General features: G+C 35.5%; 1 protein-coding gene across 1 annotated transcript; it reads left to right on the top strand.

The window, feature by feature from the left end:
* Positions 1-7,600: 7,600 nt before the first annotated feature.
* LOC129283037 (uncharacterized) lies at positions 7,601-15,172 on the top strand. Its single transcript, XM_064113995.1, has 5 exons — positions 7,601-7,902; positions 8,889-9,094; positions 9,548-9,737; positions 11,461-11,663; positions 13,007-15,172. Exons 1-5 carry the CDS (start codon positions 7,836-7,838, stop codon positions 13,094-13,096), a joined length of 756 nt encoding a protein of 251 aa, XP_063970065.1. The 5' UTR covers positions 7,601-7,835; the 3' UTR covers positions 13,097-15,172.
* The last annotated feature ends 300 nt before the right edge of the window (positions 15,173-15,472 follow it).

Here is a 15,472-nt window from a genome sequence, read left to right as displayed (position 1 = left end):
TTATGCCAATGAATTACTATTTGTATTTATTTTTGTAAAAAGAAATGTATCACTATTTTGTTTATGTTGTACACTATGTTTGTTAATAATTTATGTTGGAAAATGCTGAAATAAAATAAAATAAAATCAAAATTTAACCCCCCCCCCCCGGCCAAAAAGTAAAATTTGTGACATTTCTCCATTCTTTGCTTTAAAAAATGGACTTGGATATGCAGATGAAACGTTTATTGAAATGCGCCCCCTCCCAAACCCGAGGCCACCCCTTAAAATCCTGCATCCGCCACTGTGAGGAGCTATGAAGATTGTCAACCTCTCCCCCCCCCCCCCTCGGTTCGACGAAGTATAAAGCAGGCATGTTCCACCTTCACCTATATACTTTCCCCCTCCGGGCAAAAATAAGAAGATGGGGGCATTGTAAGGATAATGCAGGGGAAGTTTGGACCAATAGGCCTGTACTACTCCAATAAGTTACGTCCCGGACGCGAAATTATTTTTCCCACCGAGTTCTGGACCAACATATGAATATTCATGACTTGCGTCTTCGGATTGAGAGTACGCATGCGCGTGGACTTGGCCTCGACCAGTGCCGATCGTAAGCATTCACGTTGCTCAGAATGAATTAGCATCGTCAAATTACCGGTACCCTTACATAGTTACATAGGCCTTATAGGCTTAGATCTATATATACATCCAATTCTTAAACACTTATCAAACTAGCTGCCATTAATAGCAAGACATGTGCTAGGGTAGGGCTAGCTTAGGCTAGCGCATTAACTTTACCTCAAATCTGGACCTGTCTTATGCCTAATACTAATAGGAATAGCCGACTAATGCCATGGTTAACTTAATTAGAACTTGTTAATTCCGAACTTTAATTGATTAGATTCCTATCCTGTTCATATTCTTTATAAGGCGCTATGAATGTCCAGTTGTTAGGTTGGAAAATAAAAAACTTTCAGCTCCCGCTTCGCGCTCGCATTCATTGTTTAGATTCTTATTCCGTTCATTATTAAGTGCTAAGAATTTCCAGTTTTTAGGTTGGAAATCAAAAGCTTTCAGCTCGCGCTTCACGCTCGCACTAATTGTTTAGTTTTCTATCTTGTTCATATTCTTTTTAAAGTGCTATGAATGTCCAGTATTTAGGTTGGAAAAAAAGTCAGCTCGCGCTCGCATCTATTATTTATTTAAATTCCTATCCTGTTCATGATTTGAAAAATGTGTTACGAATGTCCAGTTTTTAGGTTGGAATATCAAAAACTATCAGCTTGCGCTTCGCGCTCACATTAATTGATTAGATTCCTATACTGTTCATATTCTTTTTAAAGTGCTATGAATGTCCAGTATTTAGGCTGGAAAATCAAAAACTTTCAGCTCGCGCTCGCATCTATTATCTAGTTAAATTCCTATTCTGTTCATGATTTGAAAAAGTGTTACAAATGTTCAGTTTTTAGATACTTCCTATCCTGTTCTTAATTTGAAAAATTGTTACGAATGTCCAGTTTTTAGGTTGGAAAATAAATATAAGCTTATTTGCCATGGTTTAATAATTATGTCTAGTCCGTATACAAAACCAGTCCTAGATCTAAATTTTTTTATCTTAGTTCTAGTCTAGTCTCTATATCTAGAATCTGATCTACGCTGTATCAGCATGGAACCACTAGTGTACCAATGGGGGGGGGGAGACTGTCCCTCTGACGAGTCACAACTGATTCAGGGGACGTGCCCCCTTTGAGGAGCCAAATTAATAATTTGTAATGTAAAAATGCAATGAAAAAGACGTATGTCCCCTTTTTTTAACGTGAAGATCTTTTTTTTTTTTTTTTTGCTTGTCAATTTTTTTTTCAGCTAAGAAATCCATAATTTGGGGTGAAGATCCTTTTTTGGGGGGGAGGGGGGGGGGGGCTTGTCACATTTTTTCGCGGACGAAATATCCTCTAAAAAATTTGCCCCCCTTTTGGAAAATCCTAGGTACACCAGTGCGTGCATGGAACGTATTCTAACGTCAGGCACAAATTAACGTCAGTGATCTTGATCCCCGTCTTCACCCAAAATTAAGGATTTCGTAGCTGAAAAAAATTTGACAAGAAAAAAAAAGATCTTCACGTTCAAAAGAGGGGACATACGTCTTTTTTCGTTGCATTTTGACATTACAAATTATTAATTTGGCTTCTCAAGGGGGGGGGGCACGTCCCCTGGATCAGTTGTGACTCGTCAGGGGGGCAGTCTGCCCCCCCCCCCCCTTTGGTACACTAGTGGTTCCATGCTGATAGCGCGTAGATCAGAGTCTAGATCTAGAGACTAGACTAGAACTAAGATATTTATTTTAGATCTAGGACTGGTTCTGTATACGGACTAGACATATTAAACCATGGTAAATAAGCTAATATTGGTCCAAACCTAATCAAACGTAAAGTTCGGAATTAACAAGTTCGAAGTTAACCATGGCATTAGTCGGCTATTCCTATTAGTATTAGGCATAAGACAGGTCCAGATTTGAGGTAAAGTTAATGCGCTAGCCTAAGCTAGCCCTACCCTAGCACACGTCTTGCCATTAATGGCAGCTAGTTTGATAAGTGTTTAAGAATTGGATGTATATATAGATCTAAGCCTATAAGGCCTATGTAACTATGTAAGGGTACCGGTAATTTGACGATGCTAATTCATTCTGAGCAACGTGAATGCTTACGATCGGCACTGGTCGAGGCCAAGTCCACGCGCATGCGTACTCTCAATCCGAAGACGCAAGTCATGAATATTCATATGTTGGTCCAGAACTCGGTGGGAAAAATAATTTCGCGTCCCGGACTAAGCCCCCTTGACAGGCTCGGGGAAATTTGGGACGGAAGTTATGTCAATAAAAGCCCTCATTGTGACCCCTCCAGGGCTCCAAGAAAAAAAAAACACTTTTTATTTTCAAAGCAATTGATATAGATATCATGACGAATGAGAGGTAGCTAATGTTTGGGGGTTCAGTCTGATCATTTCCTAAAGTTGCGTCCCAGATTGAAGGGCTTGGGGAAATTTGGGACGGAAGACATATTTCCAATATACGCCCTTAATTACTTCCCGTCTACATGGACTTACACTAGCGTAACTACGGGGGGCAGAGGGGGCAGACTGCCCCCCCCCCCCGACGAGTTTTTTTTTTTTTTTTTTTTTTTTGCAATTTTTTTTATGGACGAGATCCTTCATTTGTGGTTGAAGACCTTTTTTTTTTGCTTGTCAATTTTTTTGGCGGACGAATTTGCCCCCCTGTGGAAAATCCTAGGCACGCCACTGTCTAGAGTTCAAATAAAGTGTCTTTCTTAACAATTAATACATGCACATAGCTTATGGCAAGTTGCAGGTAACCTAGAATGGTTTTCAATTTTAACTCAACTTTCTTTTCTGATAGCCTTTTTGATGCCTGTGGTATATCAAACTAGTTCAAAGAATACCAACTTGACAAAATACTCAAAGTTGTCATTATTTTTATAGATGAAAAAGCCCTCTATTATGTTGCGTGAAAGAAAGGTTGAACATTGACGGGGACAAACTTCGTTCTGAAAACGTCTTACGTCGAATTCTTGCTCTTGATAAATTTCTTTATACTCCAAAAAATATTGGCAAGAAATGCTCAATGAGGGTAATTATGTGTTCAACCAACATTGGAATTTCTTTTGGGCATTTGTATCTATCCAGTGTGATGAAAATTATGTCCATACTAAAGTAATTGCTGCTTATTTGTTAACCTTACTGGACAATATGCTTCCCGCATTGGGTAAAATACTACCCAAAATTGGTTGGACACATAATTACCCTCGTGCTGGTAAAAAGTTTACCCAATATTTTTTTTACAGTGTATCATTCTATTTCTCCCCTTTTTTAAATGGGCCGAGGGCGTTTGGACTGTTTGAAAGCCAAGACGTGTATAGGTAATTATCCTAATACCCGAGCACAATGAAATATATTAATTGTATTAAATAATTAAATGTATTAATTTTTTGTATAGTGCATAAACATACGAAGCTTGACCCGATAAGTATTCTTCAAATATTCTATTAAACATTGTTGATTTCTCTTTGTATTTGATAAACTTTAATCAGTTATTTATTTCAGGGAACTTACATAAACAAGCGAAGCTTTTCAGTGAGTTCCCTTTTTTAATTTATGTTATTCATATTTTATTTTGTTCCTATACTTACTTTGTCAATTTGTTTGAAATGAAGAAGAATAAATTAAATCAATCAATCAATATATAATATGTTTTATAAGATAGTAACGTGGAAGCTTCTTTTTTGGTAAACCGTCCTAATATATATATATAACCATGACAGGTCAGTGGTACTAGTCATTAGCAATATGCCTGTTAGCCTAAATTATTGACTGGTCACATAATAGATCTATGTTAAAATCTAAATCAAAAACAAGAAACAAGTGTCCCGATGTCTGGCACTCATTTCCCAGTGAGATCAACCAATCTTCATTCTTATCGACATTTAAAAGGAAATTACAAAGTCAAAATCTAGTTAAATATTAGTCGGAATTTAAAAGGCAACTTTTGGTTAAGTAAGGGATGTGTTTAGGAATTCTCTTGGGCAAGTTACATTTTAATTGTGCTTTCTTTGTATGTTATTTAGCAGTTTAGGTATATGTATTCCGCAATCATACCTTTTCAACGTCTTTGCAGCTTTTTGTTTTTTCCCCATATTTCTCTTACAACATAAATTTTATAATTTCAAATTGATATACATATTCACTATATTATTGATTCAATTATTATATTTTTATTGTTTGAATGTACTTATTTTGTATTGTTTTTATCATGAGACATTAAATCAATCAAATCTCAGCCAATCTTTTTATTTGGATTCATACAATAGTTCATTATATTAGCCCGTTCATGCAAACTGCTCAAAAAAATGTATTTGTCAAATAAAGTGATAACATTTACATTACCAAGTAGTAGCACATTACCATCTGGGCATTGTAGCGTACGCCTGTAATCCCAGCAGCAATGTGGTGAAGTTACAAATTGATACAGAGGTTCGAGCCCTGTTCACGTCTTTCGGATGGTGATGTTAACGGTCAGTCCCAAATTTAAATAATCATATCTGATTGATACACGTCTGAAAATAACTTAATTACACACATACCCCCCCCCCCTCACAAACACGAAGACAAACAACGTGAAAAAAAATATTTGGTAACTTTTTTACCACCACGAGGGTAATTATATGTCCAACCAATTTTGGGCTGTATTTTACCCAATACGAGAAGCATATTGTCCAGTAAGGTTAAAAAAATAAGTAGCAATTACTTCAGAATGGGAAAAACTTTCATCACACTGGATAAATAAAAATGCCCCCAAAGAAATGCCCAATGTTGGTTGGACACATAATTACCCTCATGGAGCACTTTTACCCAATATTTTTTAGAGTGAACGCTCAAGAGAGACGCATTACATTTCAACATCTAAGACGAGTATTTGGTAATTTTGAACAAAATGTATATATTTTCGATGGCGTCAACTTGAATGTTTTTAAGAAGACTATTTGAGTGAAGAATGCCTAATTACCAACAAGAGGCAAAATTTGTACTCACGTCATCAATATTTCAATTGCATTTTAGACAGCAGGCCTTTGGCCCTTTGGGAATATTAAACAAAGTATATATATTTTTTTCAAATGACGACAGTTATTGTGAGTAACGGTTGCGAAAAGAAAGATGACGTTCACATACTGGACCAATTATAACAAAGAGAAGCAAAGGACGAAATTGATGATATTTTTCAACAAAGGAAAAAGGAGTACTTGCGTCAAGAATGATGCAAAATTTCTGGCTCGAATCTGGGGATGTTGGAAAAAACACCGTTTTTTTAGTGATAAACATAATTATTCACAATGCAAGACAAGTGGTTTTGAGAGGGGAATCAGAGCCCAGATAAGTGATGCCAAATAGTGGCATGAGATTACAAGTGACAGTTCCAGCCCAACAAAGGAAACATTTTGGCAAGCACAAACAACACCAGATTGGACACAATATCAAGTATCCCCCCCCCCTATGTTTGGTCTTTTACGATGGAAAGATATACATCATTCAAAATCGAAATTTATTTATTTATTTATTTATTTATTTTGTTTTATTTATTTTATACTGCAGGGTAGGCCTGCAGTATAAAATTTTATACTGCAGGGTAGGCCTGCAATAAAACATGTATTTTGGACGAGATGACCTTACTTTTTGGGTGATGACCTTTTTTCTTTCTGCTTGCTAGTCAAATTCTCCGGCCCCTGGCCCCCCTACCATTGGGGAGAGATTTCCGCCCTAGGTTTACCCTAAAAGTGCAACAAAAGATAAATTATATAACGTTTTTACGTTAACGCCATATCTGGCACCCTAACATTGCACTACACTCGTTGGGCCACTGACACCCCCCCCCCTCCCATTAAAAAAAATCCCTCACTAAAATGATATTCCCCTAATCATGAAAACCTGAATCAAGTGAATGAATCAAGCAAGACACCCATCAAAATTATAAAGATCTCTTTTGTTGTTGTTAAATGATTTGAATACAATTCATTTGGGCATTCCCTTTTTTTTCTACTCGGGCATGGAGCATCATGATCACGATGATTACACTGTGAATGTTCCTACCATTATGGCAGCGAGTCCAAGCTTCGCGAGCGGTCATTATCTATAAAAAAAAAACTACTAAATGTCTTTAAAATCGGACATCATCAACATGAAAAGCGACCTTAAATTACCCTCTTCCCCAGGTTTCTTTAGAACGAGTTCAGTATTCATGACAAATATTGACAAAACATTGGCAAATTTGTCACCATTAGCGCCCGTTCCAAAAAAAATGTGAACTTTTCAACAAGCATTTTGATATCATCATTTTGCAAGCAGATATTTTTAAAAACAAATATGAGTAAAACGTGGTACTGACCGATTCTATATAGCATTTTGCCGTCCATATGATCTGATATAAATATCTTTTGAGCTTGAGTTTTTGTTTAAATCTCCACAAAACTTTGGTCCGCGAAGTTAGATCACACTTTATCAGAACAGTTTACTTTGCAGCACAGCGCACATTCGCCGATCGGAATAGGATTTTGAGATCGCGATATATCGGCGAAACCTCTTGACCTATCACATTTTTCGTCAATAATTTTATAGTTAACGATCATGCCATCAAATTGGTAGCTATTATTTGAACTGGTTTTGTATCAATTGTGAATAATTTGTGAACGAGTTTTAGCCTGATAAATATTTATTAAATGTACGCGAAGCTTGGAGACCCCATCATAATGATATACCACTATAGGGCCTAAGTTAGTCGAAAAAAACCCACCTCAATTATTGTACTCAACGCTTTTATTTCAACACAGTTCGACAAACATACCCCCTAAGATTGTTTATTGTCCCCATATTTATTGTTTCAACAGAGTTTGAAAACAGTCATCCAACTATTGACCCCCAAAATTTGTCGGTTCTCAGACGGCTCTAGGATCTCTGGGAATTCCCCCGATCAGAAATACAGCTGACGGAGAACACTCTCACTCTTAGAGATGGTGACGTCATAAAGGGAAATTCTCATAATGAACGTTTTTGTGTAGCTTTTGTCTTCATGTATATAAAAGCGATGGTAAAACTTTCACTCATCATAACATTGATATTGGCTACAAGATCGAGCTCCATACAGAATCTGTTCATTCAGCCAGAATTTAAAAAAATCTAGTTTCGAAGAGATACTTCTCTGTCTGATTTCTTGTCGCGAATATTGTTTTTTGCACGATCGTATTAGGTCTTTGATTTCTTCGACGGTTTTTATCCTGATATATTTTCAAAGGATGGATATTCTTACGTCATCGACTTTGGTTCTTTACATTACCGTGACTTACTTCATGAGCTCACAAGGTAAGAGTTGTCATGCATAATATTTGATCAGCATTTTTTCGTCTTCATAGTGAATATTTCTGGCGCTATGAATCGGGGCTACAGCGAATTATCAATCATACTCTGTTCAGCAGCCTAAATGCTACCCCTACTACTACTATTGCTATTTCTACTACTACTACTACTACTACTACTACTACTACTACTACTACTACTACTACTACTACTACTACTACTACTACTATTACTACTACTACTACTTCTACAACTACTACTACTACTACTACTTCTACTCTGCTATTGCTACTACTCCTACTACTACTACTATACTACTACTACTACTATTACTACTACTACTACTACTACTACTACTACTACTACTATACTACTACTGCTGCTGCTGCTGCTGCTGCTACTACTACTACTAGTATTACTACTAATACTGTTGCTGCTGCTACTGCTACTACTTTTACTACTACTACTACTACTACTTCTACTACTACTACTGTTACTACTACATTGTACTTCTTCTTCTACTACTACTTCTAATACTCTTCTAAATCCTTTGCCAATATTATTCACAATATACACTTCCGTTGCTGCCAAAACACAATATGCTATACGTGTAGTTCTTAATCATGTTGAAAATAAATGGTAATGCTTTGAATAAATGAAGTCAATTATAATAATCACTATTGTTAAAATTGTGAGCTAATACACACTTATAAAAACTTCCTTAAAACAATAGCATAATGATTAAAGAAATAATAATAATAAATCGGTAATAAAACTTGTATTAATTGAATAAATTTTCATACATGTACGCCTACATTTAATATAACCGATATTCGTGATAAAGAAAACAAAGCAAGCCTCTCTTCTATTTATTTACATTTTTTTCGGGGGGGGGGTCGTCTATAAAAAAAAATGTATAGGCCTACATACGGAATTCGCCGTATTTATTTTTTTCGAGTCTACATTTATTTATTTTTCTCATCTCTTTATAGCCCAGTTAGAACTTCACTACGCCGAACAAGAACTCGTTGGATTCATAGGAGAAGATTTAACAATCGTCTGCGAGGCCGATTTCCAGGACACAGAAAGTTTACAAGAAAAGATACAATGGCTTCGAGGGTCACCTGTGGAAGAAATGGATATCGTTGCCCAAAGGGATCGACGAATCTCTATCGATACAGATATTACAAGCAATACAGTAAGTTGAATGGAATAGAGTATTGCAATTAGCCAAATATTGGGGGGGGGGTGACGGATAGAGCAAAAACTTTTAATAAGATACGACCGAGCAAATGTTTTGACCTATTTATATACACAAATCTATTTTTTCATAAGGGTTGGCATACTCTTTTATGAAACAGTATGGCATTTCACTCTTTCCCTTTACCGAGTTTCTCCTTTTTTCTTGGTCATATATTTTTTTAGGGGCTATGGACACAAGCCCCCATTTGTGCACCAGCATGACCAGTGGCATAAAATTTATTTACTTTTAATAATTATAATGAATAATAATCTCTAACAAAGTTTCTAAGCCCTGCATACTATTACCCTCTTACCATTATATGATACAAAAACCCATACTGAAAAAACGGGGAAATTTCTTTTCCAATTTTTTATTGTTTATTCTCCCCTTCCTTCCTTTGATTTACAGGGGGCTGAAGTGAGAGTGAGGTCAAATCTCACAATCTCTGGTCTGGTTCTAGGAGATTCAAGCAACTATACTTGTTGTAAGAGGGATTCGTACAATTGTATATCATGGGATACTCGACAACGGAGGCAGCTACAAGTGGAAATTCACCAAAAACAACGTGTTCAAGTTTCACAAGTTTCACAAGTTTCAGGTACGTAGCTGTGTTAATAAATTAACCCCCCCCCCCAAAAAAAAAAAAAAAGACGAGGAGAAAAATATCAACATTTAACATGGTCGCCCTGACGTCCACTTGGTATTGATCATTCAAGGCAGGTTTGGTGTAAATATATCAATGTATTTTGACATTTCCTTTCTGTGACGTCCCATACAGCAGCGACTATATACTGAGGTCCCATATTAGGCTTAAAGGTCAAGTCCATCTCAGAATAAATATTGATTTTAATGAATAGAGAAAAATCGAACAAGCTCAACACTGAAAATTTCATCAAAATCGGATGTAAAATAAGAAAGTTATGGCATTTTAAAGTTTCGCTTATTTTTCACTTAACAGTTTTAGGCACAACTCAGTAATATGCAAATGAGAGTCGACGATGTCCCTCACTCACTAATGCTTTTGTTTTTTTTATTTTTTGAATTATAAAATATTTGATTTTTTAAGATGTGACAATAAGGACCAACTTGACTGAACCATAAAATGTTGAACAATGGTAATTCTACATGTTCAGGGAGAAGCAAACTTTGTTTCACATGATAATGAGGAGATAATTAGAATATTTCATATTTCATATAATAAACTACAAAAGAAATAGTGAGTGGGTGGCGTCATCAGTCTCCTCACTTGCATACTGACCAGGGGAGCGTTTCATGAAAGGACTTGTCAGACGTTTTATCCGATAAGTACTGTTTTATCCGACAGTTACTATGGTAACAGTGTCTCTCAGCCAATCATAATCAAGGAAGGTTGTCAGACCTGACAACTTGTCGGGACGAAAATATTGATGAAACACTCCCCAGGATGTGCATAATGTGTGGAATTAAGCAAAATCCGATTTTCATGAAATTTTCAGTGTTATGCTTGTTGGATTTTTCTCTTTTTATTCAAGTCAACTTGTTGTTGTCTTTTAAACATTATACTCATCGATTCGGATAGATATAGATTTCCTCTCAAAACATTGCCCATTTCATTATGATCTTTCTTATTTTACATCCGATTTTCATGAAATTTTCAGTGTTATGCTTGTTGGATTTTTCTCTTTTTATTCAAGTTAACCTGTTGTTGTCTTTTAAACATTATACTCATCGGTTCGGATAGATATAGATTTCCTCTCAAAACATTGCCTATTTCATCATGATCAGTGGAATGATTATAGCCATGACAACACATAAATATGTAAATAGATGGACGAGTAAAGTCATTTTTAAAAGAAATAAGTTCACTTTCACAAGCATCTAAAATACATTTAAGAATATTTTATTCATAACATAATTGAAAGTTAAAAGTAAGCGGTACAGAAAAATCTGAATAAAATGTATGCAAAAAACATAAATACGAAGATATATATAAAAGGAAAAATGAAGAAACTTAAAACACATTGAAAATGAAGGGAAGGAAGAAAAAAAAGAAAAAAAGAAAGGAACAAAAGATGAAGCACTGCTAGAAAGTGGAAATCAAGCCTGGTGAGAGGGAGTTTAAAAACAGTATCAGAATAAACCACAAAGGAAAGAAGACTAGAATAATATAAAATATGATGGAATATTTAATTACAGTACAGAAAATGAAAGAAAAATAGAAAGAGTATCAGAATAATCTGCAAAGAGAAAAAATAATTTTAAAAATCCACCTTGTTATCAGTTTAAAGTAAACTATTCATGCATAATTATTATAAATAACTTTATGATATTTCTATTTTCAGATTTGGAAACATCTACCAAATCCAGCCTACCAGTTTCCACAGTGGAAACACTCCTCGCATCTACCATGTCTACTGTCTCTACAACTATTTCCGATGAAATTAATGATATCCCAACGATATCAGGGGGTGGAAACGGGGCATTCCGTCAAAATTCTCGGGCGGTATACACTGTAGCTCTTCCATGCGCTATAGTGTTCATCTCGGTAAGGTTTATTGCAATTTTTACTAATATTTTGTTTAACGGAATATCCAAGCATCGTAGAAATTCCGTACACTAAAGGCCACCGCACACCTTACGACTGTTCGCGATCCAATTTTGGAACAAATCGCATTTTGCTCATTTTCTGAAAATGTGCATGGAACATATAATTTCATTTGAGGTTAAAATTAATTGAAATGATACTAATATAACCATTTTGAAAGATTGCAAGCCTTTATTTTGGAGTAAAGGCCAAATTAGTTTCAAATTGTAGCCAATCGTACGACTGCTATGACGTTATTACAACTAGATATTGAATTCGCTTTTATTCTAAGGAGGAGGATAGCATAGTCACAGATTTGAACATAGGTATTCGTATGATGATTTAGAACATTACACAGTAAGATATTCCAAGTCTCAATATTAGCATCAAATTCTACAACGTTTTATTTCAAAATTGAGTCGCAGACCAATCGTAAGGTGTGCGGTCGCCCCGGCGGCCGCACACCTTACGATAGGCAGTGAAGAGCTGCGTAAGGATGGCGCCACTCAGTGGCGTAATGAAACCCCCAAAACATTTGAGGGGCATTTCATGGCGTGCGGGGCAAAATTTGTAAACGGTCATGAGCGAGTCAAGCGAGCAAGCCAAGATTTTGACTCTTAAAGAACATGACAATCACATCTACATTCTCCGTATTATGTATCGGAAAAATTCAAGCCCTGTCCACTCGAAGATGACATTTCAAAATGCAGTAGTAGACTCCCCCAAAATGGTTTAAGTTTTGGGGATTTTTCTTTGAATATTCACATTGTTAAATCTTTATGCTCAGTCCTGTAAAAAAATTCCCCATTAATCTTCAATTACCTTCATTCATTTGACTACTGTATCAAACCGGATATGGTATTCCCCGAATGGACGTTGGCGGGAAAAGACTTTCAACTTTCCTCAAGAGCTGTTTTCCGGCTGAATGTGTTTTACAATGCCGTCTTGTTCAAACAAGATCAGTGTCATTGCAACATGTTTGATACCCTTTCGTGCTACGATTTTAGGTCATTTTTTAAAGGTTCTTGTCAATTAAAATAGAACAGTAAAAGTTGTAGAATGTTAATGGATTCATTACACATTTTTTTTCAGTTTCAAGTTAATTCAACCACTCATTGAAAAAGATAAGTAACAAAGTATTTATACAAAATGTACTACAACTAAATGAAAGGCTTTAGACCCCTGGGAAGCAACGTTTGTGAATGAGGGTTCAACATAAAAACACATTGTAAGTAATTGAAATTAAAGGAATATACCATTAAATGTGAAAATATAGTGTTTTTTTACTTCATTTTTTTTACCAGACGATCGTGGTTATCGCTATCGCCCGATATCACTGGAGGAGGAAGCATGTTGAGACTCCCGTCGAGACCTTCGCAGCAGAAACAGTCTAGTTAAATCTGACTGACTTACATGACGAACTAACCAAAGGTCCGATGCACCAGAAATATTACAATTTCATCATTGGTATAAGAATTGATTTTGTTTTGAATGGTTTTGTTTTGATTTTGTCTGTAATGGCCGGTACACAATGTGGGGAGGGTTTCACGAGAAATTCTTGCTCTTAGCCAATCAGATGCAAGGATTTCAGTAGCTTATAACATCTATTGGTTGGTGTAAAATCACTGACAGCGAGACCTTCCCTGTTCTATCAGATAATTTTAGGCTAATTCAATGATTGGGATTGTAATTAGAAATATATGTAAAATGTAATATTCCGTTGATTGGCATTTTTCATATTGAAGTGTTTATCAGTGTTTAACGCAGAACCAAGTTATACATGCAATTTTCTTTTAAGGAGCTAATGTTTAATTTGATTATTTTTATATAAAAAACATATATATACTATCCTGAACAAGTTCCCTCGTTTTTAATAGATCATATGCAAAAGGTGGGCGATGTTTACGAATTCCAGGCACGACTTATACCACTGCAATGCCTGTTTGGGAATTTCTTGCAAACAAAATGAGAAGAAAAACATGAATCAATAAATCATAACATTATATAAATCATGATGACTTTGTTTTTAAAAGTCAAGTACCTTTTCGACGGCTCTTTCCACCGTTGATGATACATAATATTATTTGTTGTTTGAAGGTTTGCATGGTGTTATGTACAATCGCTGATGTGGTTTACGGTACACCATGTGAAGTGTTGTAGAAACAGTGGATAGGAGAAGAGAAGAAATGGATAGGCGAGAAAGTGGAGATTTGAGAGTAGAGTATTCTTTCTTGAAAGTAGTCCTGAAAAGGACTGTAAACCAGGAAAGATTGATGAGTTGAGAACAGCTTGAGTAGTAGAGCTAGTGAGGAGATGCTGGCTTGAGTCGGCGAGTAGAGATGATGAGTGGTAGAGAGACTCGACGTTTCGGGCAGGTTGACTGTCCGTCTTCAGGAGTGTACCGTAAACCACATCAGCGATAATATTATTTCTTTCTTTTTTAAATAATATATAATATTAAGAACACCAGAAATATGAATCATGCATTTGTGTAGATGATTATACTATTTTGTCATATAATTTTTATGGATTAGTTTAATACTTGCATTGGCCTATTATTGTAGATCGAATATGTGATGTATAGAGAAGTTGCAATATGTGTAAATAATCAGTGTTTGTTTGTGTGTGTGCTAGTGTGTATATAATCGAACATCATGTAGATGAAACAGATTCATCATTTTGAACTCTTTAAGGTGAAACCTAAGGCTGATGTCATCCTTTCAATATAATTGCAACTTGGTTTTATTCACTTTGGTTTCAGAAATCAAAATTCTAGATGGATTTGATTTTTCAAGATTTGATTTTTTATTATTATGGTCCATGTATATATAATTTCTATAAAGCAAAAATATTTCGGAACACTTGTGCAACCATCGGTTTTTACGAAAGAAAACAAACTTATCTCCATGCACAATGGTATGTGAGTCAACGTTTAATTATTATGATTTGATCATGTTAATTTACATTGACTTATTGTAAACGCATAGATGTAATAAGAAATGATTTATAATGATAAGAAAAAAAGTTCTTCATTCCACAATCACAAAAATTTGCCAGGTTTTAGCAAGATAAAGACCGTCGTCGTTTTATAATTATGATTATGAAAGATGCCAGAAGGTGCAAAATACACCTGTAAAAATATGACATCGATACACAATGAAGACTGTGTTGTTGATTGGTCAAGATGACCGCATCTATCGTTTTACTCTGGGGTTTTAAATTCTTGGTGTTCGTTGAACACCTGTGGGTGTTTAATATTACAACACCTTTGTTGTTTCTTTTACACTCTTTGGTGCTATGTTCAATATCTAGAGTGTAAATTGAATACCTCAGTGTGTGGTTCTCTACAGGGATACATCAACGGGTGTCAGATTTAACACCTCAGCAATTATCAATGTAAAGTTGAACCTATTTTTTTTGTATAAATGATTATCAATATTGCTTATCGTATAGCCAACACCCCCCCCCCCAAAAAAAAAAAAAAAAAAAAAAAAATCTCATGAACCAAAATGGAAAATGTCCGGGGTAATAAGGTACACATTATCATACCGATTATACGTTTTTGAACTGAAGTAACTTGTGAATTTGAAATTTCGAAAGTTTTATCGGAAATCATTTAGAAAAACCCGATATCCTTTTCAAGGCCACCAAATATTATCATAATTATAGGGTAATGTGAGTCCCTCTTAATTACTTTCACTTTTTTTTTTTGCTCTACATTTTATAATCTATAGTCAAGTACTTCACATACAATTTCGTCTCCGTTATGC

Source organism: Lytechinus pictus, chromosome 19 (genome assembly GCF_037042905.1).
Source record: "Lytechinus pictus isolate F3 Inbred chromosome 19, Lp3.0, whole genome shotgun sequence".
Taxonomy (NCBI): Eukaryota; Metazoa; Echinodermata; class Echinoidea; order Temnopleuroida; family Toxopneustidae; genus Lytechinus; species Lytechinus pictus.
This window is presented reverse-complemented; position numbering and strand designations above follow the sequence as displayed.

Bases quoted from the DNA above. Each gene is read 5' to 3' on its own strand.
- LOC129283037 (XM_064113995.1), top strand. From the start codon at position 7,836: ATGGATATTCTTACGTCATCGACTTTGGTTCTTTACATTACCGTGACT. The intron at 9,095-9,547 runs GTAAGTTGAATG...TTTGATTTACAG, and splicing joins CAGATATTACAAGCAATACA to GGGGCTGAAGTGAGAGTGAG. The intron at 9,738-11,460 runs GTACGTAGCTGT...TTCTATTTTCAG, and splicing joins ACAAGTTTCACAAGTTTCAG to ATTTGGAAACATCTACCAAA.